The 24920-nt window shown below is 39.9% G+C and overlaps 1 protein-coding gene and 1 pseudogene across 1 annotated transcript in view; one reads left to right on the top strand and one right to left on the bottom strand.

Moving 5' to 3' along the window:
• RNF121 (ring finger protein 121) overlaps window positions 1-24920 on the bottom strand; it is a 159941-nt gene that overhangs the window by 91144 nt on the left and 43877 nt on the right. The window contains exons 2-3 of the mRNA XM_037840514.1: window positions 20378-20415; window positions 17242-17383 (exon numbers count right to left, since the gene is read on the bottom strand). Of these exons, the coding sequence (XP_037696442.1) occupies window positions 17242-17383; window positions 20378-20415 (180 nt within the window). The remainder of the gene's footprint in view (window positions 1-17241; window positions 17384-20377; window positions 20416-24920) is intronic.
• On the top strand, window positions 13845-23862 carry LOC119537902 (annotated as a pseudogene).

The raw sequence follows: 24920 nt of genomic DNA, 5'->3' as shown, positions 1-24920 counted from the left end.
TCAACAGAGGACCCGGGGTGCACACCCTGGAAGAGGGGCCCACTTGCAAGTCTCAGGAGCCATATGCCAATACCAAGGACTTGTGGGTCAGTGGCAGAGACAAACTGTGGCAGGACTGAACTGAAGGATTAGACTATTGCAGCAGCTTTAAAACTCTAGGATCACCAGGGAGATTTGAGTGTTAGGGCCACCCCCCCTCCCTGACTACCCAGAAACACGCCCCATATACAGGGCGGGCAACACCAACTACACACGCAAGCTTGGTACACCAGTTGGACCCCACAAGACTCACTCCCCCACTCACCAAAAAGGCTAAGCAGGGGAGATCTGGCTTGTGGAGAACAGGTGGCTCGTGGACGCCACCTGCTGGTTAGTTAGAGAAAGTGTACTCCACGAAGCTGTAGATCTGATAAATTAGAGATAAGGACTTCAACTGGTCTACAAATCCTAAAAGAACCCTATCAAGTTCAGCAAATGCCACGAGGCCAAAAACAACAGAAAATTATAAAGGATATGAAAAAAACAGACAATATGGATAACCCAAGCCCAAGCACCCAAATCAAAAGACCAGAAGAGACACAGCACCTACAGCAGCTACTCAAAGAACTAAAGATGAACAATGAGACCCTAGTACGGGATAGAAAGGACATCAAGAAGACCCTAGAAGAGCATAAAGAAGACATTGCAAGACTAAATAAAAAAATGGATGATCTTATGGAAATTAAAGAAACTGTTGACCAAATTAAAAAGATTCTGGACACTCATAGTACAAGACTAGAGGAAGTTGAACAACGAATCAGTGACCTGGAAGATGACAGAATGGAAAATGAAACCATAAAAGAAAGAATGGGGAAAAAAATTGAAAAAATCGAAATGGACCTCAGGGATATGATAGATAATATGAAACGTCCGAATATAAGACTCATTGGTGTCCAAGAAGGGGAAGAAAAGTGTAAAGGTCTAGGAAGAGTATTCAAAGAAATTATTGGGGAAAACGTCCCAAATCTTCTAAACAACATAAATACACGAATCATAAATGCTCAGCGAACTCCAAATAGAATAAATCCAAATAAACACACTCCGAGACATATACTGATCACACTGTCAAACACAGAAGAGAAGGAGCAAGTTCTGAAAGCAGCAAGAGAAAAGCAATTCACCACATACAAAGGAAACAGCATAAGACTAAGTAGTGACTACTCAGCAGCCACCATGGAGGCAAGAAGGCAGTGGCACAATATATTTAAAATTCTGAATGAGAAAAATTTCCAGCCAAGAATACTTTACCCAGCAAAGCTCTCCTTCAAATTTGAGGGAGAGCTTAAATTTTTCACAGACAAACAAATGCTGAGAGAATTTGCTAACAAGAGACCTGCCCTACTGGAGATACTCAAGGGAGCCCTACAGACAGAGAAAAAAAGAAAGGACAGAGAGACTTGGAGAAAGGTTCAGTACTAAAGAGATTCGGTATGGGTACAATAAAGGATATTAATAGACAGAGGGGAAAAATATGACAAACATAAACCAAAGGATAAGATGGCTGATTCAAGAAATGCCTTCACGGTTATAACGTTGAATGTAAATGGATTAAACTCCCCAATTAAAAGATATAGATTGGCAGAATGGGTCAAAAAAAATGAACCATCAATATGTTGCATACAAGAGACTCATCTTAGACACAGGGACACAAAGAAACTGAAAGTGAAAGGACGGAAAAAAATATTTCATGCAAGCTACAGCCAAAAGAAAGCAGGTGTAGCAATATTAATCTCAGATAAAATAGACTTCAAATGCAGGGATGTTTTGAGAGACAAAGAAGGCCACTACATACTAATAAAAGGGGCAATTCAACAAGAAGAAATAACAATCGTAAATGTCTATGCACCCAATCAAGGTGCCACAAAATACATGAGAGAAACACTGGAAAAACTAAAGGATGCAATTGATGTTTCCACAATAATTGTGGGAGACTTCAACACATCACTCTCTCCTATAGATAGATCAACCAGACCGAAGACCAATAAGGAAACTGAAAACCTACACAATCTGATAAATGAATTAGATTTAACAGACATATACAGGACATTACATCCCAAATCACCAGGATACACATACTTTTCTAGTGCTCATGGATCTTTCTCCAGAATAGATGATATGCTGGGACATAAAACAAGCCTCAATAAATTTAAAAAGATTGAAATTATTCAAAGCACATTCTCTGACCACAATGGAATACAATTAGAAGTCAATAACCATCAGAGACTTAGAAAATTCACAAATACCTGGAGGTTAAACAACACACTCCTAAACAATCAGTGGGTTAAAGAAGAAATAGCATGAGAAATTGCTAAATATATAGAGACGAATGAAAATGAGAACACAACATACCAAAACCTATGGGATGCAGCAAAAGCAGTGCTAAGGGGGAAATTTATAGCACTAAACGCATATATTAAAAAGGAAGAAAGCCAAAATCAAAGAACTAATGAATCAACTGAAGAAGCTAGAAAATGAACAGCAAACCAATCCTAAACCAAGTAGAAGAAAAGAAATAACAAGGATTAAAGCAGAAATAAATGACATAGAGAACAAAAAAACAATAGAGGATAAATATCACCAAAAGTTGGTTCTTTGAGAATATCAACAAGATTGACAAGCCCCTAGCTAGACTGACAAAATCAAAAAGAGAGAAGACCCATATAAACAAAATAATGAATGAAAAAGGTGACATAACTGCAGATCCTGAAGAAATTTAAAAAATTATAAGAGGATATTATGAACAACTGTATGGCAACAAACTGGATAATGTAGAAGAAATGGACAATTTCCTGGAAACATATGAACAACCTAGACTGACCAGAGAAGAAATAGAAGACCTCAGCCAACCCATCACAAGCAAAGAGATACAATCAGTCATCAAAAATCTTCCCACAAATAAATGCCCAGGGCCAGATGGCTTCACAGGGGAATTCTACCAAACTTTCCAGAAAGAACTGACACCAATCTTACTCAAACTCTTTCAAAACACTGAAGAAAATGGAACACTACCTAACTCATTTTATGAAGCTAACATCAATCTAATACCAAAACCAGGCAAAGATGCTACAAAAAAGGAAAACTACCGGCCAATCTCCCTAATGAATATAGATGCAAAAATCCTCAACAAAATACTTGCAAATCGAATCCAAAGACACATTAAAAAAATCATACACCATGACCAAGTGGGGTTCATTCCAGGCATGCAAGGATGGTTCAACATAAGAAAATCAATCAATGTATTACAACACATTAACAAATCAAAAGGGAAAAATCAATTGATCATCTCAATAGATGCTGAAAAAGCATTTGACAAAATCCAACATCCCTTTTTGATAAAAACACTTCAAAAGGTAGGAATTGAAGGAAACTTCCTCAACATGATAAAGAGCATATATGAAAAACCCACAGCCAGCATAGTACTCAATGGTGAGAGACTGAAAGCCTTCCCTCTAAGATCAGGAACAAGACAAGGATGCCCGCTGTCACCACTGTTATTCAACATTGTGCTGGAAGTGCTAGCCAGGGCAATCCAGAAAGACAAAGAAATAAAAGGCATCCAAATTGGAAAAGAAGAAGTAAACTGTCATTGTTTGCAGATGATATGATCTTATATCTAGAAAACCCTGAGAAATCAACGATACAGCTACTAGAGCTAATAAACAAATTTAGCAAAGTAGTGGGATACAAGATTAATGCACATAAGTCAGTAATGTTTCTATATGCTAGAAATGAACAAACTGAAGAGACACTCAAGAAAAAGATACCATTTTCAATAGCAACTAAAAAAATCAAGTACCTAGGAATAAACTTAACCAAAGATGTAAAAGACCTATACAAAGAAAACTACATAACTCTACTAAAAGAAATAGAAGGGGACCTTAAAAGATGGAAAAATATTCCATGTTCATGGATAGGAAGGCTAAATGTCATTAAGATGTCAATTCTACCCAAACTCATCTACAGATTCGATGGAATCCCAATCAAAATTCCAACAACCTACTTTGCAGACTTGGAAAAGCTAGTTATCAAATTTATTTGGAATGGGAAGATGCCTCAAATTGCTAAAGACACTCTAAAAAAGAAAAACAAAGTGGGAGGACTTACACTCCCTGACTTTGAAGCTTATTATAAAGCCACAGTTGCCAAAACAGCATGGTACTGGCACAAAGATAGACATATAGATCAATGGAATCGACTTGAGAATTCGGAGATAGACCCTCAGATCTATGGCCGACTGATCTTTGATAAGGCCCCCAAAGTCACTGAACTGAGTCATAATGGTCTTTTCAACAAATGGGGCTGGGAGAGTTGGATATCCATATCCAAAAGAATGAAAGAGGACCCCTACCTCACCCCCTACACAAAAATTAACTCAAAATGGACCAAAGATCTCAATATAAAACAAAGTACCATAAAACTCCTAGAAGATAATGTAGGAAAACATCTTCAAGACCTTGTATTAGGCGGCCACTTCCTAGACTTTACACCCAAAGCACAAGCAACAAAAGAGAAAATAGATAAATGGGAACTCCTCAAGCTTAGAAGTTTCTGCACCTCAAAGGAATTTCTCAAAAAGGTAAAGAGGCAGCCAACTCAATGGGAAAAAATTTTTGGAAACCATGTATCTGACAAAAGACTGATATCTTGCATATACAAAGAAATCCTGCAACTCAATGACAATAGTACAGACAGCCCAATTATACAATGGGCAAAAGATATGAAAAGACAGTTCTCTGAAGAGCAAATACAAATGGCCAAGAAACACATGAAAAAATGTTCAGCTTCACTAGCTATTAGAGAGATGCAAATTAAGACCACAATGAGATACCATCTAACACCGGTTAGAATGGCTGCCATTAAACAAACAGGAAACTACAAATGCTGGAGGGGATGTGGAGAAATTGGAACGCTTATTCATTGTTGGTGGGACTGTATAATGGTTCAGCCACTCTGGAAGTCAGTCTGGCAGTTCCTTAGAAAACTAGATATAGAGCTACCATTCGATCCAGCGATTGCACTTCTCGGTATATACCCGGAAGGTCGGAAAGCAGTGACACGAACAGATATCTGCATGCCAATGTTCATAGCAGCATTATTCACAATTGCCAAGAGATGGAAACAACCCAAATGTCCTTCAACAGATGAGTGGATAATTAAAATGTGGTATATACACACGATGGAATACTACGCGGCAGTAAGAAGGAACGATCTCGGGAAACATATGACAACATGGATGAACCTTGAAGACATAATGCTGAGCGAAATAAGCCAGGCACAGAAAGAGAAATATTATATGCTACCACTAATGTGAACTTTGAAAAATGTAAAACAAATGGTTTATAATGTAGAATGTAGGGGAACTAGCAATAGAGAGCAATTAAGGAAGGGGGAACAATAATCCAAGAAGAACAGATAAGCTATTTAACGTTCTGGGGATGCCCAGGAATGATTATGGTCTGTTAATTTCTGATGGATATAGTAGGAACAAGTTCACAGAAATGTTGCTATATTAGGTAACTTTCTTGGGGTAAAGTAGGAACATGTTGGAAGTTAAGCAGTTATCTTAGGTTAGTTGTCTTTTTCTTACTCCCTTGTTATGGTCTCTTTGAAATGTTCTTTTATTGTATGTTTGTTTTCTTTTTAACTTTTTTTTCATACAGTTGATTTAAAAAAGAAGGGAAAGTTAAAAAAAAAAAAGAAAAACAAGGAAAAAAAAAGATGTAGTGCCCCCTTGAGGAGCCTGTGGAGAATGCAGGGGTATTCGCCTACCCCACCTCGATGGTTGCTAACATGACCACAGACATAGGGGACTGGTGGTTTGATGGGTTGAGCCCTCTACCATAAGTTTTACCCTTGGGAAGACAGTTGCTGCAAAGGAGAGGCTAGGCCTCCCTATGGTTGTGCCTAAGAGCCTCCTCCCGAATGCCTCTTTGTTGCTCAGATGTGGCCCTCTCTCTCTGGCTAAGCCAACTTGAAAGGTGAAATCACTGCCCTCCCCCCTACGTGGGATCAGACACCCAGGGGAGTGAATCTCCCTGGCAACGTGGAATATGACTCCCGGGGAGGAATGTAGACCCGGCATCGTGGGACGGAGAACATCTTCTTGACCAAAAGGGGGATGTGAAAGGAAATGAAATAAGGTTCAGTGGCAGAGAGATTCCAAAACGAGCCGAGAGGTCACTCTGGAGGGCACTCTTACGCACACTTTAGACAACCCTTTTTAGGTTCCAAAGAATTGGGGTAGCTGGTGGCGGATACCTGAAACTATCAAACTACAACCCAGAACCCATGAATCTCGAAGACAGTTGTATAAAAATGTAGCTTATGAGGGGTGACAATGGGATTGGGAAAGCCATAAGGACCGCACTCCACTTTGTCTAGTTTATGGATGGATGAGTAGAAAAATAGGGGAAGGAAACAAACAGACAAAGGTACCCAGTGTTCTTTTTTACTTCAATTGCTCTTTTTCACTCTAATTATTATTCTTGTTATTTTTGTGTGTGTGCTAATGAAGGTGTCAGGGATTGATTTAGGTGATGAATGTGCAACTATGTAATGGTACTGTAAACAATCGAAAGTACGATTTGTTTTGTATGACTGCGTGGTATGTGAATATATCTCAATAAAATGAAGGAAAAGAAAAACTCAGTGAAATATAAGAAATTTGGTTACTTTAAATAGTTGGGTTATATGTAATTTTTACTTTTTCTCATTGAAACTTTTATATGTTTTCCAAATTTTATTCAAGGAGCATATATTTGTGTTGTAATCAGAAAATAAACAAACATTATTTTTACTGTTATCTCTAAAAAAAAAAAATTAGTATTGTTGATAGTCTACCTTTGCATCATGCTCTTAAATGGCTTGGCATGGCACCATTACCAATGTTATCTGTATTTGAAATTTTGATATTTTGTTCACCATGGACTTTTTGCATTACTTTTGATTTTTTAAAACCTTGCATTCAAATACTATTTCCTGAGTTTTTTGGTGCCCCTTAAATTTGGGGCCCAAGGCAAATGCCTCACTATCCTTTCCTGCTTTAAAACCTGAAGCACACTTTTTCACTTTAATTATTATTCTGGTTATTTTTGTGCATGTGGTAATGAGGGTGTTGGGGATTGATTTTGGTGATGAATGTACAACTATGTAACAGTACTGTGAACAATCAAATGTATGATTTGTTTTATATGACTGTGTGGTAAGTGAATATATCTCAATAAAATGAATATTAAAAAAAAAAAAAAGAATGGTGCGGCGATTCTACATTCTACACGGCAGTGTGTGGTATTTCCACAGGAGGCTAAGTATAGGGTTGCCATTTTATCCTGCAACCCCACTATTAGGTATACACTTGGAAGAACTGAAAGCATGGACAAGAATGGACATTTGCACACTGGTGTTTATGGTGTCAATATTCACAATTTGCAATGGATGGAGGTGGCCTAAGGGTACATCGACTGATGAACAGAAGGGTGAACTGTGGTGTACACACAGAATGGAATATTGAGCAGCTGCAAGAAAGAATGACGTTATGCAGCATGCAACTAAATGAATGAACTTTTAGGGCAGTATGTTGAGTGAAATCAGCTAGAAACAAAAAGACAAATATTATAAAGCTTCACTAATACGGACTAAATATAATGTGCAAACTCTGAGGATTGTATTTGAGAGAACAGGTTATCAGGGGTAGGCTTAGGTTCCTAGATTGTAAGCTCTTAACACAGTCACATCTATTCCTAAGTTTTTAGCTACTTCTAAATTCTGAGATGCCAAGCTCTTTGTGTATAACCTGGTCGTTCTCTGGAACTTTGGGTATCTGTGTGACACCTGAGACTCAGAGCTAGAGTTTGGTGCTATGAAAGTCAGCATTACTCCATATATCAACTGTTAAGAAAGCTGAAAAGGAGATCAGACTTCAATTAGAAATATGAGTGAAACCGATCTTGTTAGTACTAAGGCAAATCATACTAAAGGGTAAAGGACAATACTGACTGTGTTTGAAAACTTCAACTTCTTTGTAAGATCAAAGGAAGAGGTTTTTATTTGGTGCAAAATTTATATTTTCAGTAGCACACTATCTAATTTAACTTGTATGGTCAGTTTATTCAAACACTAGAATTACATGGAACCTTAACGGGGAGTGAGATCTTGTTGGTTTGTACAGGTTAGTGTGATGCTCCAATACATCCCAGAGCAATTTGGGCAGGGAATAAAAATATATTTGCAAAGCCCCCTTGAGGGTCTGGGGAAAAATGTGCAAGTATTAAACTTCCCCACCTGGGGAATTCCTGATATTTTCGCAGACATGGGGGACTACCAATTTAATAGACCAAAGCCCTCGATCTTGGGGCCTTCCCTTATGAAACTTATTTCCACAAAAGAGAAGCTAAGCCTCCTTATAATTATGCCTAAGAGACACCCCAAGAGAACTTCTTTTGTTGCTCAGGTGCGGCCTCTCTCTACAAGCCAACTCTGCAGGTAAACTCACTGCCCTCCCCCCTATGTGGGACATGACTCCCAGGGGTGTGTATCTCCCTTGCAACATGGGACATGACTCCCAGGGATTAGCCTGGTCTTGGTATCATGGAATTGAGAAAGTTTCTTGGGCCAAAAGTGAGAAGAGAAATGAAACAAAATATAGTCTCAGTGGCTAAGAGACTTCAAATAGAGTCAAGAGGTTATTCTGGATGTTATTCTTACGCATTATATAGATATCCCTTTTTAGTTTTTAGTGTATCAGAATAGCTAGAAGGAAATACCTGCAACTTCTGAACTGTAATCCAGTAGCCTTGTTTCTTGAAGATGATTATATAACTATATAGCTCTTAATGTGTGACTGCGTAATTGCGAAAACCTTGCAACTGACATTCCCTTTATACAGTGTATGAACACATGAGTAAGATGAGTAAGAAAATAAAGAATTCAGGGGTGTTGGGCTTCCCCATCTCGATGGTTGCTGATGAGCTCACAGACATAGGGGACTGGTGGTTTGATGGGCTAAGCCCTCTACCACAGGACTTGGCAAGATTGTTACTGCAAAGGAGAGGCTAGGCCTGCCTACAATTGTGCCTAAGAGCCTCCTCCCGAATGACTCTTTGTTGCTCAGATGTGGCCCTCTCTCTCTAACTAAGCCAACTTCACAGGTGAAATCACTGCCCTCCCCCCTAAGTGGGATCTGACACCCAGGGGAGTGAATCTCCCTGGCAACGTGGAATATGACTCCCAGGGAGGAATCTAGACCTGGCATCGTGGGATGAAGAACATCTTGACCAAAAGGGGGATGCGAAAGGAAATGAAATAAGCTTCAGTGGCAGAGAGATTCCAAAAGGAGCCGAGAGGTCACTCTGGTGGGCACTCTTACGCACAATATAGACAATCCTTTTTAGGTTCTAATGAATTGGAATATCTAGCGGTAAATACTTGAAACTATCAAACTACAACCCAGAACCCATGAATCTTGAAGATGATTGTATAAAAATGCACCTTATGAGGAGTGACAATGTGATTGGGAAAGCCATATGGATCACACTCCCCTTTGTCCAGTGTATGGATAAATGAGTAGAAAAATGGGGGCAAAAAAAAAAAAAGGGACCCAGTATTCTTTTTTGCTTTAATTTTGGTGATGAATGCACAACTATATAATGGTACTGTGAATAACTGAATATATGCTTTTTATGACTGCATGGTATGTGAATATATCTCAAAAATGAATTTAAAAAATTAAAAAATAAAAATAAATGAAAAAAATGAATAAACAATAGCAGGGATAAGAGGTATGGCTATTGGGTGTTCTTTTTTATTTTATTCTTATTTTTATATTTTTGTTATAATGAAAATGTTCAAAAATTGATTGCGGTAATGAACCCACAAGTTTATGATGAATACCATGAACCACTGATTGTACACTTTGGATGATTATCTGATATGTGAATATATCTCAATAAGACTGCATTACAGGAGGCGGGGCAAGATGGCAGACTGGTGAGCTGTATGTTTCAGTTACTCCTCCAGGAAAGTAGGTAAAAAGCCAGGAACTGCGTGGACTGGACACCACAGAGCAATCTGTCTTTGGGCATACTTCATACAACACTCATGAAAACGTGGAACTGCTGAGATCAGCGAAATCTGTAAGTTTTTGCGGCCAGGGGACCCGCGCCCCTCCCTGCCAGGCTCAGTCCCGGGGGAGGAGGGGCTGTCAGCTCCAGGAAGGAGAAGGGAGAATTGCAGTGGCTGCTCTTACCGGAAACTCATTCTACTGATTCAAACTCCAACCATAGATAGTCTGAGGCCAGACACCAGAGACTCTGAGAGCAGCCAGCCCAGCACAGAGGAGACAGGCATAGAAAAAAAACAACACGAAAAACTCCAAAATAAAAGCAGAGGATTTTTGGAGTTCTGGTGAACACAGAAAGGGGAAGGGCGGAGATCAGGCCTTGAGGCGCATATGCAAATCCCGAAGCAAGGCTGATCTCTCTGCCCTGGGCACCTTTCCTTAATGGCCCTGGTTGCTCTGTCTATTAGCATTTCAATAACCCATTAGATCTCTGAGGAGGGCCGTTTTTTTTTTTTTTTTTTTTTTTTTTTTTTTTTTTAAATCCTTTTTGCTTTTTCTAAAACAATTACTCTAAGAAGCTCAATACAGAAAGCTTCAAAGAATTGAAATTTGGGCACGTCAAGTCAAGAGCAGAACTAAGAGAGCTCTGAGACAAAAGGCAATAATCCAGTGGCTGAGAAAATTCACTAAACAACACAACTTCCCAAGAAAAGGGGGGTGTCCGCTCACAGCCACCATCCTGGTGGACAGGAAACACTCCTGCCCATCGCCAGCCCCATAGCCCAGAGCTGCCCCAGACAACCCAGTGTGACGGAAGTGCTTCAAATAACAGGCACACACCACAAAACTGGGCGTGGACATTAGCCTTCCCTGCAACCTCAGCTGAATGTCCCAGAGCTGGGAAGGGGGAGCAGTGTGAATTAACAGAGCCCCATTCAGCCATCATTTGAGCAGACTGGGAGCCTCCCAACACAGCCCAGCAGCCCAGAACTGCCCTGGGGGGACGGCACTCACCTGTGACATAGCACAGTCATCCCTCAACAGAGGACCCGGGGTGCACAGCCTGGAAGAGGGGCCCACTTGCAAGTCTCAGGAGCCATACGCCAATACCAAAGACTTGTGGGTCAGTGGCAGAGACAAACTGTGGCAGGACTGAACTGAAGGATTAGACTATTGCAGTAGCTTTAAAACTCTAGGATCATCAGGGAGATTTGATTGTTAGGGCCACACCCCCTCCCCGACTGCCCAGAAACACGCCCCACATACAGGGCAGGCAACACCAACTACACACGCAAGCTTGGGACACCAATTGGACCCCACAAGACTCACTCCCCCACTCACCAAAAAGGCTAAGCAGGGGAGATCTGGCTTGTGGAGAACAGGTGGCTCGTGGACGCACCTGCTGGTTAGTTAGAGAAAGTGTACTCCACGAAGCTGTAGATCTGATAAATTAGAGATAAGGACTTCAACTGGTCTACAAACCCTAAAAGAACCCTATCAAGGTCAGCAAATGCCACGAGGCCAAAAACAACAGAAAATTATAAAGCATATGAAAAAACCAGACGATATGGATAACCCAAGCCCAAGCACCCAAATCAAAAGACCAGAAGAGACACACCTAGAGCAGCTACTCAAAGAACTAAAGATGAACAATGAGACCCTAGTACGGGATATGAAGGAAATCAAGAAGACCCTAGAAGAGCATAAAGAAGACATTGCAAGACTAAATAAAAAAATGGATGATCTTATGGAAATTAAAGAAACTGTTGACCAAATTAAAAAGATTCTGGACACTCATAGTACAAGACTAGAGGAAGTTGAACAACGAATCAGTGACCTGGAAGATGACAGAATGGAAAATGAAAACATAAAAGAAAGAATGGGGAAAAAAATTGAAAAACTCGAAAGGGACCTCAGGGATATGATAGATAATATGAAACGTCCGAATATAAGACTCATTGGTGTCCCAGAAGGGGAAGAAAAGGGTAAAGGTCTAGGAAGAGTATTCAAAGAAATTGTTGGGGAAAACTTCCCAAATCTTCTAAACAACATAAATACACAAATCATAAATGCTCAGCGAACTCCAAATAGAATAAATCCAAAAAAAACCCACTCCGAGACATATACTGATCACACTGTCAAACATAGAAGAGAAGGAGCAAGTTCTGAAAGCAGCAAGAGAAAAGCAATTCACCACATACAAAGGAAACAGCATAAGACTAAGTAGTGACTACTCAGCAGCCACCATGGAGGCAAGAAGGCAGTGGCACGATATATTTAAAATTCTGAGTGAGAGGAATTTCCAGCCAAGAATACTTTATCCAGCAAAGCTCTCCTTCAAATTTGAGGGAGAGCTTAAATTTTTCACAGACAAAGAAATGCTGAGAGAATTTGCTAACAAGAGACCTGCCCTACTGGAGATACTAAAGGGAGCCCTACAGACAGAGAAACAAAGACAGGACAGAGAGACTTGGAGAAAGGTTCAGTACTAAAGAGATTCGGTATGGGTACAATAAAGGATATTAATAGAGAGAGGGAAAAATATGGCAAACATAATCCAAAGGATAAGATGGCCGATTCAAGAAACGCCTTCACGGTTTTAACGTTGAATGTAAATGGATTAAACTCCCCAATTAAAAGATATAGATTCGCAGAATGGATCAAAAAAAATGAACCATCAATATGTTGCATACAAGAGACTCATCTTAGACACAGGGACACAAAGAAACTGAAAGTGAAAGGATGGAAAAAAATATTTCATGCAAGCTACAGCCAAAAGAAAGCAGGTGTAGCAATATTAATCTCAGATAAAATAGACTTCAAATGCAGGGATGTTTTGAGAGACAAAGAAGGCCACTACATACTAATAAAAGGGGCAATTCAGCAAGAAGAAATAACAATCGTAAATGTCTATGCACCCAATCAAGGTGCCACAAAATACATGAGAGAAACATTGGCAAAACTAAAGGAAGCAATTGATGTTTCCACAATAATTGTGGGAGACTTCAACACATCACTCTCTCCTATAGATAGATCAACCAGACAGAAGACCAATAAGGAAATTGAAAACCCAAACAATCTGATAAATGAATTAGATTTAACAGACATCTACAGGACATTACATCCCAAATCAACAGGATACACATACTTTTCTAGTGCTCACGGAACTTTCTCCAGAATAGATCATATGCTGGGACATAAAACAAGCCTCAATAAATTTAAAAAGATTGAAATTATTCAAAGCACATTCTCTGACCACAATGGAATACAATTAGAAGTCAATAACCATCAGAGACTTAGAAAATTCACAAATACCTGGAGGTTAAACAACACACTCCTAAACAATCAGTGGGTTAAAGAAGAAATAGCAAGAGAAATTGCTAAATATATAGAGACGAATGAAAATGAGAACACAACATACCAAAACCTATGGGATGCAGCAAAAGCAGTGCTAAGGGGGAAATTTATAGCACTAAACGCATATATTAAAAAGGAAGAAAGAGCCAAAATCAAAGAACTAATGGATCAACTGAAGAAGCTAGAAAATGAACAGCAAACCAATCCTAAACCGAGTACAAGAAAAGAAATAACAAGGATTAAAGCAGAAATAAATGACATAGAGAACAAAAAAACAATAGAGAGGATAAATATCACCAAAAGTTGGTTCTTTGAGAAGATCAACAAGATTGACAAGCCCCTAGCTAGACTGACAAAATCAAAAAGAGAGAAGACCCATATAAACAAAATAATGAATGAAAAAGGTGACATAACTGCAGATCCTGAAGAAATTAAAAAAATTATAAGAGGATATTATGAACAACTGTATGGCAACAAACTGGGTAATGTAGAAGAAATGGACAATTTCCTGGAAACATATGAACAACCTAGACTGACCAGAGAAGAAATAGAAGACCTCAACCAACCCATCACAAGCAAAGAGATCCAATCAGTCATCAAAAATCTTCCCACAAATAAATGCCCAGGGCCAGATGGCTTCACAGGGGAATTCTACCAAACTTTCCAGAAAGAACTGACACCAATCTTACTCAAACTCTTTCAAGACTGCATTACAAAACAAAAGTAATGACGCTCTGGTTCATGCAACAACATGGATGAATTGAGACATTATGTTGAGTGAAAGAGGTCAGGAGCAAAAAGACAGAAAAAGACTTTTCTATCAAGCATCTCACAATTCTTCCAGCTTCTACCCATTACCCAATTATAATGTTATTTCCACATTTTTGTTATTTGCAATAGCAGCACCCCTCTTCTGGTACCAAAATCAGTTTTAGTTTCCTAGGCTGCTGAAAGCAGATACCGTGAAATGTGTTGGCTTTAACAATGGGAATTTATTAGCTTAGAAGCTTACAGTATTTAGGCTGAGAAAAATGTCCAAATCAAGGCATCAATCATCAAGGTGATGCTTTCTTCCTGAAGACCAGCTGCCAATGATCCTTGGCTCCTCTGCCACATGGCAAGGCATGTAGTGGCATCTGCTGGTCTCGCCCTTCTCCTCCGGGTTTCACTGATTTCAGTTTCTTGCTTCCATGGTTTTCTCTCTTTGTCTGAATTATATTTACTTATAAAGAACTCCAGTAAAAGGATTAATACCCACCCTGGACCATGCTTTAACTGAAGTAACCTCATCAAAAGGCCCAATTTACAATAGGTTTACATCCACAGGAATGTATTACCTTTAAAAACATGATTTTCTGGGGTACATACAGTTTCAAACCACCCACCATATGACTCAGCAATTCCATTCCTAGCATATAGCCAAAAGAACCGAAAGCAGGTGTTCAAAGAAATAGCACTATTCACAATAGCTAAGAGGTAGAAATAACTAATGAATGGATAAACAAATGCAGTATATCCATATAACATTGGATATGGCTAATAATTCAGCCATAATAAGGAAGTACGTACATACACTACAGCATGGATAAACCTTGAAAACATCATGCTAAATGTAAGAAGTCAGACACAAAAGGCCACATTCTATATGATTCATTTTATACGAATATCTAGAAAAGGCAAATCCATAGAGACAGAAAGTAGATTAGTAGTTGTCAGGGGCTGGGGAAAGGGGAAAATGGGGAGTTGACTGCTAATAGGTACAGGGTTTCTTTTGGGGGCATTGAAAATGTTCTGGAATTAGTTGGGATAGTTGCACAACACTGTAAATGTACTAATAGTTATTGAATTGTACACTTTAAGATGGTTAAAAAGTGAATTTTATATTACATGAGTTTTACCTCAATAAAAAGAAATTCTAATCCTCATCCACATAAACTAGTACCCAGAGACCTATTTTTACATTCTTGAGCTCACTCTTAGAGGTGGGAACAACAGCAGTCACTAACATTATCTTTACAGTTTACAAAATGCTTTGCAATACAAAGTATCATATAATCTTCTCAACAACCCATGAAGTATTCTCACCCCACATTAGAATTCAGAAAAACTGAGGTGTAGAATCACATAGATAGCAAGCAGGAGAGCTGGATAATCAATATGGATTGGCCTAATTCTACTAGATAATAACTGCCTCCAAGGCAAAACAGCTCCAACTTCTGATAAGCTTGAAAAAGGATAGGAGATGTCATTGTGTACAGGCCTTGGGCAATTTCTCTTCTTCCAAAGTGAGTTAACTGAAGCAGTAAAAATATTCATTGTACACAGTAAACAAAGATTTTAAAACCAATATAGATCATTACTGTCTAACAACAGCATAAAGCAGGGCATTACAGATTTCCTTTTTTTATTTTCTGAAGACTTGGGTTCAAGCTTCTCAGTGAAAGACAGGCTATCATATTGGCATTTCCCCTCATCAGTGATGTTTAGCATAATGTTTACAGGGTGTGGCAGTAAAGTAATGAGATGACTGTGTATTATGTTCCTTGTACAACTAAGCAGGGTTCAGACATGAAGGTCAAAATCCAGATGGCTGAGCCTGCCTGATAGTGCCTAGTTCAATATGGGCATTCCATACACAGTGACTAGGAAGTACAGGTATCCCTATTTATGGTACATGTCAGCATTTGACCTGGCTGTAGGACAATGCTGTTTGGAACTTGTGCCCAGATCAAGGACAAAACTTGCCTCTCTTCCTCCTATTCTCCAGATTACCCCTTGGTTCCCTTGATGGAAAGTCCTTTCCAAAAGCAATGTACAGTACAATAGAAAATCTGACATATGAACCCCAGGTTCAAATCCTGATTCTACATATCACTCCCCCTCATGCTTTAACATTCTGGGCCTCAACTTCTTTATCTAATATTCCATTTACTTCATAGACTGTTCAAAGAATTAAATGAAATAATGCAGCAGTTGCCATCCTGTGGGCTATAGACCCCTGGGCCATATTACAAAAGGTTTGAAAAAGCATACCCTAGAGAAACAGGATCGTTTAGGGATTAAGACTGAAAGTATGGAGCAAAATTGTCTAGATTCAAAGACTGGTTTTTTATCCTTGAGCAAGTAAATTAGCCTTTCTATGTCTCAGTTTCTCGTCTGTAAATGGAGAAAACAGTACCTACCTTATTTGGTTATTGTGAGGATTAATTGAGTTTACACACGTAAAAGTGCTTAGAATTGTGCCTGGCCCATAGTAAGCATTCAATAAATGTTAGTTATTATTTTGTTATATGTGCTTACTCATTCTTTCAAAGTACAACTATTATTATGTGGGTGTCGGCCAAGTTTATGTTAAAAAGAACACTGTATACTTGAAAAGGCTAAAAACTTTTAAGATGATAATTGTAAAAGAATCTATCTAGTACACTTCCTGCCATGTCCTAGACAAGATTAGCTAAATCTAAATCCCACCTGTAAGATACACTGGAGGTTTGGTCTTCCCAGTCAAGTGATCAGCTCCTCATGAGTACTTCCTTTGTGAATCTGTCCCACAATGTTTGAAAAGGAGGACTTACCTTTTTTAGCCATGAAAGTAAAGTAGTCTCATGTTCACCCTCTGAATCACTTTGCCTCTTAGACACACACCATACATTATTAACCATTCATACACAAAAGTCATTGTTACTGTTTATTCTCTGCCTACAACTGGCCTGGGTTAGGGTAGGCCCTAGAATACTTAGGAAGGGTCTCTTGCTATCTGCAAAGAACTGACAGACAAAGTGGCTTACATTGTAGGAGCGAGGGTGCCTCTGCTTCCACTGCACCAGGAGCAGCTGGGCCACCACCAACGTAGCGATGAGGATGAGGACCATCTCAGCGTGCATGGCTTCGTGGCCACGGTGCTTGGCATGCATGCGTGCGTGCTCAACCCTGAAAGCCAAATAGATGGGGTAAGCTAGGTCAGGGATGGTGTGGTGATAAACGGGCAGTGCCTTCCAGGAATATCCCACCAGACCAGAGCTCAGAACACATTCCGATGCTTAGCAGCTGCAAGGTATGTGCAAATTAAGGGCTAGAAGACAGGCCCCTAGAAGACAGGCATTTAGAACAGGGGCTCTATATGGGCCCCAGGAACCAAGCTCAGACACTGTGATTAGAGATGGGTGGTCTGCTGCTCCCTCTCATCATGGCAGAAATAGCTGACACCTTTCCTGCAGCAGGAAGGAAATCCCAGGAGAAGCAAGTTCACTGCTCATTTCAGGTATGTTTCAACCTGTCACTAGAAAAAAATAACCCAGAACAAAGGTTATAGCCATAAAGCCTCACACTCTTAGTCAAGGATATTTATGACACCAAATAAATGAGTAACACTACAAACGTGTGCTGATTCCAGGGTTAAAGTCTTGCCTCACACATCCTAACCTCCCTGCCAGGGTCAGGGATCCTTAAGACTAGGTCAAGCCTGAAGAATCTGGACTGCTTCAACTTTATACTAACCCAACAGTGACTCTGCCACCAGCCTATGCAGGTAAAAGCACTGTCAAAGATTCAAGGAAGCTCAGTAATTAGAGAGTAGAGCTAGAAACTTTTATTTATTCTAAGACCAGCATTCTCTGGTCCTGAGGATTAGTAAAGGCCCATTCCCATGGCCAATACTGGCAAAAACTTCTAAGAACAGAGCAGAATAGTTACTCCCACCACTCTGTGTCACAGTCAGCCAAGGGAGAGGAGTGAACAGAAATTGGAGAGAAAACTGAATTAAAATGTAGCTGGCCAACAGGAGGTTCTAAACAAATTTCCCATTCACAGGGCTGCTGAGGAAGGAGGGAAAGGACAATATAAATGGTGTTTTTATGCAATTCCCAAGGACAATGAAAGACCAACAGAAAAAAAGAACCTAGTAGGATGACTTATGGATAAATAAGTAACAAAGCAAATAAAGCAAAAAGTTAATTATGGATTCTAGGTGGTGGGTATTAGGTGATCGCTATACGAGTCTTACAACTTTTCTGTATGTTTGAAATTTTTCATAATAAAATGCTATGGGGAGGAAAAAAGAAAGAAACACACCAAAAAAAAAAAAAAAAAGTTAGGGGAAAATCTTGGGCAGAGTTAGCAGCCAAATGTCAATTAGTCAGCCAGCCTTAATACCTAAGGGTATCTGGTTGGCAGAATCTGACAGAAAGTGAATAGGGTTCAGAGTCAGAAATTTAGGTACAAATCCAGCTGTGTGGTCTTAGCCAAGAAACTTCACGCCTCTACATAACAACTTCTTCATCTGTCAAAAGAAATTCGTATACATTCTGGCTTCTTCATAGGGCTATTGTGAGGATAAGCCAAGCCAAAAGGATGGAGAACACTAACAATCTGACTGTGGGGAGCTATAAAGATACAAAGAGACAAATTTCTTGTTCTTAAACATTGTATCTGAATGGATGTTTACAACATGAAATCAAAGAAAGGATCTAGAAAAGACCAGAAGTCATCTAGTCTAAGATCCCACCCAATAAAACACTATTTTTGTGGTCCTTTGCTTGAATACTTCCAATGACTGAGAACATATGCTTCTTGAGGTAGTCTATTCTAGAACCAGCAGTGTCTGGAACATTATATGTACTCATATTTGTCTATGAATGAATAAAATTCTATTGCTTTAAGGGACTAGAAGCTCACTATCTCTCTAGATATCTTGATTATTGAAAGATATTTCTGTTAATGAAATAAAATTTACCTTCCTACAGCTTCAATCTATTGAACCTAATCCTATACTCTGGATCAACAAAGGACGTATCTACTCCTCTCTCCCAATGCCACCCCTTCAAAGATTTATCATGATCCTATCAAAACAAACAAAAACCACAACTATCCTGTTCCTACTGCCACTTTCCTCTGCCCTTTTACTTTAACAGTTCTAGTTCTTTCAATCACTATTCATATAACATGACATGAAGACCATTTATCCTGTTTGCCTTCTAGACATGGTCCAATTAGTTTAAGATCCTCTTAATATGCAGTGCCTAGAACAAAATTATGTGGCCTAAGCAAAGCAGAGCACAGTAGCACTGTAACCTCCGTTAAGGCAGATAGATATTTCTATGAGTAGCTTTTAAATTATTTGGACTATTTTGGTAGCTGAGGTATACAACTGGTGCATACTGAGCCTAAACTCACCTAAAATCATTCTGTGTTTGTCATAGAGTTGGTATCTTTGTCATTCTATACTTGCATAGTTTTAATGTAAATGAAGAGTTTTTTCCCCTATTAAATTTTACTTGTTTAATTTCAGCTCATTGGTCAACCACCTTGTGGAGTGTATGGGACAGGCACCATCATCAAACCCCTTTATTGACTGAGAATCATGACACTGAGATGATGTTTGCTGACTCACTTGGTTACAAAGCAAGTTAGTGGCAGAGCTGAGATCAGAAAGTACATCTCCCACTTTTTCAACTAGAGCTCTCCACTCTATATCATGGCTAACGAGGATGATAACGATGACAATTATCCTCATAGCTGGTAACGTTACTAGAAGCCTACACATGCCAGGCACTGTTCTAAGAGCTTCACATATATTAATCATCACAACTCTATGAGGTAAGTAGTTATGATACTCATTTTACATATGGAAAAAACTAAGGCACTGAGAAGTTAGGTAACTTGCCCAAGATCACACAGCTAGTAAATGGAAGAACTGGTATTCAAACCCTGATGTATGTTGTGGTACAATTACCTACTTACTCCCCAGGACCAAGGGAGTTATCCAGGTGTGACCTAGGTACTGGGAAAGATCCTAAAAGACCTGTCCTGCCAGTCATGAGCCACTGCTTCCCACACAGAGAGAAGCAAAAAGGGTTAGATATACAATTTCATTAGGTGAGCTAACCCGTAGTTCCCAGACTGAGGGGCCCATACCATCACGCTTACCTCCACTGCTCCTCTGGAGACAGGTCTGACATATCAACCTGTATAAAAACACCACAAGAAAATTCTGTTACTGTCTTAGAACTGTCCCGGCCCAACATGAGTTGCCCACACATTCACTATATCTTCAAAGAATCATGGGAAGTTTCAAATCTCAAAACCTCTATGAGGCTTTCCCCAACACACTATTTTACATTAATCACTCCCTTCTCTAATGACTGAAAGTGTCTTGCATGTGTTGTGCTAAGCAATGAGGACAGAAGAATGAGAGTTCTAACCCCAAGAAGCTCACAGCCTCCCAAGGAAGTCAGACACATGAATATATAATTTTTTTATTATATGCTAAAGACTAACTATGGAAGAATAAAACAGTGGCTTCTAACCCAATCTGGGGTGTTACAGATTAGAGAAGGCTTCCTGGAAGTGTTGTGAAGAAAGTAAAAGAACGATGTTCCAGGCAAAGGGACTAACATGAACCTGAAGGAATAAAGTTGCATGGTATACAAACAATTGAGTGTGGCTAGAGCAAAAAGTATGAATCAGGATTAGTGGGAGATGAAACTAGATAATGCCATTTGACTCAAAATGGCTCCATGGTGGCAAGCAGAATATTAGACCAGGATGAACCGAGCTTCAGTTGCTGCTCTGCTATTAACAGGTGGTATAGCCTTCTAACATCAAAGTTTCAATTCTATTTACATTAGTTCTGCCCTTTTAGAGCAGGGTTTCACAACCTTGACACTATTGACAACTTGGGCTGGCTAATTCCTTGCTGGAGGGGAGTTGGGGGAGAGATTGTAGAATGTTTAGCAGCTTCCCTGGCCGCTACTCACTAGATGCCAGTAGCATCCCCCAGTTGCAACAACCAAAACTGTCTCCAGACACTGCCAAATGTCCCTTGGGTGGCAAAATTCCCTCCCATTGAAAACCACTGCTCTAGAATAACTGTAGAGTTCAGGGCTCAAGCCTTCCATTTCTTCATCATCATACAAAAGCCTATCCAAGTCTCAGTACATAGGGTGTTCAACACATTCTTATATTAAACCGAGCTGAAAAAGTTCTTTAGTCAAGAGAATCAAGGCCTCAGAATCACACAAATGAATCAATCAAGAAATATTCCTTTAGTGTTTATGACATTCAAAGCCAGTTTCCTACCATTCCTATCATAACTTAGAAAAGTACCTCAAGTGGAACATTTGAAGTGAAATAGGCAGAACTCCATTCTACTACTGAATCAAATCGGTATATATTTACCAGGCATCCTTTATGTGTGTGTACCTGGAATGCCCATCACTATTTAAGGAGGGCTTTCTGGCATCTACATGTACCACCCAAGTAAAAAAACACCTTTCCCAAGACTTTGCCCAACCAATCTGGGAAACAAATTTAGCCACCCTTTTCATATTCCACACGTTGCCTCACATATTTTATTCAGGTACTGTACAGGATTGGATATATTATGTCCCCCAGAAAAGCCATGTTCTTTAATGTAATCTTGCAGGGGCAGACTTATTAGTCTTTTGATTAGGGTGGAACCTTTTGACTGAGTGTTTCCATGGAGACGTGGCTCCCCCAACTGTGGATGAGACCCTTGATTAAATTATTTACATGGAGGTGTGGCCCACCCATTCAGGGTGGGTCTTAATTAAATCACTGGAGTATTTTAAGAGAGCTCATGGAGAGGAGAAGCTCAGAGATGCTGACAGAGACATTTTGGATTGAGAAGCTAAGATATGTAACTCAGAGTTTGCCCCTGGGAGAAGCTAAGAGCCAACACAGACACTGACACTTGGAGATGCTTGGAGACACTGGGAGATGCAGACAGAAAGACATTTGGAGATGCTAAGCTAAGAAATGAAGCCCAGAGTTTGCCCTGGAAAAGCCTCTTAGTAAGAGAGGACTCCCAGATGCATAGAGAGAAATGCCCTGAGAGAAAGAAACAAGGATGCACAGGAGCTGAGACACAGGAGTAGACAGAAGCCCAGAGACATTTTGGAGAAAGCGATTTTGAAACACAACCTGGGAGCAACCTGGAACAGCAGATGCCAGCCATGTGCCTTCCCAGCTGACAGAGATGTTCCAGATGCCACTGGCCTTCCTTCAGTGAAGGTATCCTCTTCTTGATGCCTTAGTTTGGATACTTTTATGGCCTTAGAACTATAAATCTGTAACCTAATATATCCCCTTTATAAAAGCCAATCTAATTCTGGTATGTTGCATAATGGCAGCATTAGCAAACTGGAACAGGTACCCTGATGAAGGCTTTGCTCCCCAGATGAACAGAGGCCAGATACTCTACGAGAGTACAACTAGATGAAAGAACTGGAAAGGCCCATCTGGGCAGACAATTAAGGACCACATTTCTAAAGGAACAATCAATCCACAGGTTTTATACTACCAAAACTCCTTTCTGGAGGCGCAGCAGCCAGTGGCCAAGCACTGCGAAGACGGCCAGCGGGCCACCGTTAGGGCTGAGCAACCGCCAGTAGCCACAGTACTACCCCAAGAATTGGTGGTGGTGTGTGCGTGTGGCCCATGTGTGGGCGGTGATGCGGAAGTAGTGCACAGTGGCAGCCAGTGTTCACCAAGGAACTGGACCAGTGGATTCGGCAGCTAAATGATTGCAAGCAGCTGTCCGAGTCCCAAGTAAAGAGCCTCTGCAAGAAGGCTAAAGAAATCCTGAAAAGAATCCAATATGCAAGAGGTTCAGTGTCCAGTCACCATCTGTGGAGATATACATGGACAATTTCATGATCTCATGGAACTATCTGGAATTGGTGGCAAATCACCAGATACAAATTACTTGTTTATGGGAGATTATGTTGACAGAGGTTATTATTCAGTTGAAACAGTCACTGCTTGTAGCTCTTAAGGTTTGTTACTCTGAACACATCACGATTCTTTGAGGGAATCATGAGAGCAGACAGATCATACAAGTATATGGTTTCTATGATGAGTGTTTAAGGAAATACGGAAATGCAAATGTTTGGAAATATTTTACACATCTTTTTGACTATTTTCCTCTCACTGCCTTGGTGGATGGGCAGATCTGTCTACATGGTGGCCTCTCACCATCCATAGATAAACTGGATCATATCAGAGCACTCAATCGCCTACAAGAAGTTCCCCATGAGGGCCCTATGTGTGACTTGCTGTGGTCAGATCCAGATGACCATGGTGGTTGGGGTATATCTCCTCAAAAAGCAGGTTTTATCTTTGGGCAGGATATTTCTGAGACATTTAATCATGCCAATGGCTTCATGTTGGTGTCTAGAGCTCACCAGCTGGTGATGGAGGGATATAACTGGTGCCAGGACTGGAATGTAGTAACAATTTTCAGTGCTCCAAACTACTGTTATCGTTGTGGTAACCAAGCTGCAATCATGGAACCTGATGATACTCTAAACTACTCTTTCTTGCAGTTTGACCCAGCACCTCGCAGAGGCGAGCCACATGTTACTCGTCGTACCCCAGACTACGTCCTGTAATGGAATTTTAAACTTATACAGTATTGCCACGAACCATATATTGACCCAATGGAAATGGGAAGAGCAACAGTAACTCCAAAGTGTCAGAAAATAGTTAACACTCAAAAACTTGTTTACACACAAACCAAAAGATGTGCCATATAAAAATACAAACCCTCTTGTCCTCAACAGCCATGACCATTTTAGAATGAACCAGTTCATTGCATGCTGAAGCGACATTGTTAGTCAAGAAAACAGTTTCTGGCATATCACTATTTGTAGCTACTTTTGCTTTCTCTGAGAGACTGCAGATATAAGATGTAAACATTAACACTCATGAATACAGTTAAACTTCCATCTAGCTATAGCTTTACTCAGCATGACTATAGATAAGGATAGCAGCAAACAATCACTGAAGCTTAATGAACATTTTAAAAAACAAGCACCAAGGCCTCCCCTCTACTTGTGAGTTTTGAAGTCATTTTTATTTTTAGGATACCATTTAATTTGGTATGCCGATTTGTCTGCACTCAGTTTATTTCCTTTCCATTCTCTGTCCCATGTTGTTCTTTGCTATTGTCGGAACCCGATGAGTTGTCTTGAACAGAATTTTTTTTTCCCCTTCTGTGAGATGATGTTACTGCACAAGAGCACTGCATTGTTTTTCATAATAAACTTGTGAACTAAGAACTGAAAAACAAACAAAAACAAAACAAAGCAAAAAAATCCTTTCTTTGCCCTTTCCAACCTGGACCTGCATCTTACCAAGCCAGTCCTGTTCATTGTCCCAAATCACATGAGACTTGTTCCTGTCCATGGGTTGTTGTGTACATATACTCTTCCTTCTGCTTGCAATGCCCTTTGTCTTTTTTTACTCCTATCCAAATTCAACTTATCCTCTGAGAACTTAGCTCCAACTACACCTTCCCTAGGGAAGCCTCCTCTGGTTCCTAAGCCTAGTGAATTTGGCCCTCTGCTTTTGCCAGCATGGATTTTCTCCTTGCTACTCAAAGCATGGCCCAAGGACTAACAGTATCAGCATCATCTGGGAACTTGCTAGAAATGCAGAATCTCAGGTA

Source organism: Choloepus didactylus, chromosome 6 (assembly GCF_015220235.1).
Source record: "Choloepus didactylus isolate mChoDid1 chromosome 6, mChoDid1.pri, whole genome shotgun sequence".
In the NCBI taxonomy this organism is placed as follows: Eukaryota; Metazoa; Chordata; class Mammalia; order Pilosa; family Megalonychidae; genus Choloepus; species Choloepus didactylus.
The sequence above is the reverse complement of the archived record's forward strand: the minus strand, read 5'-3'. Positions and strand labels throughout refer to the sequence as shown.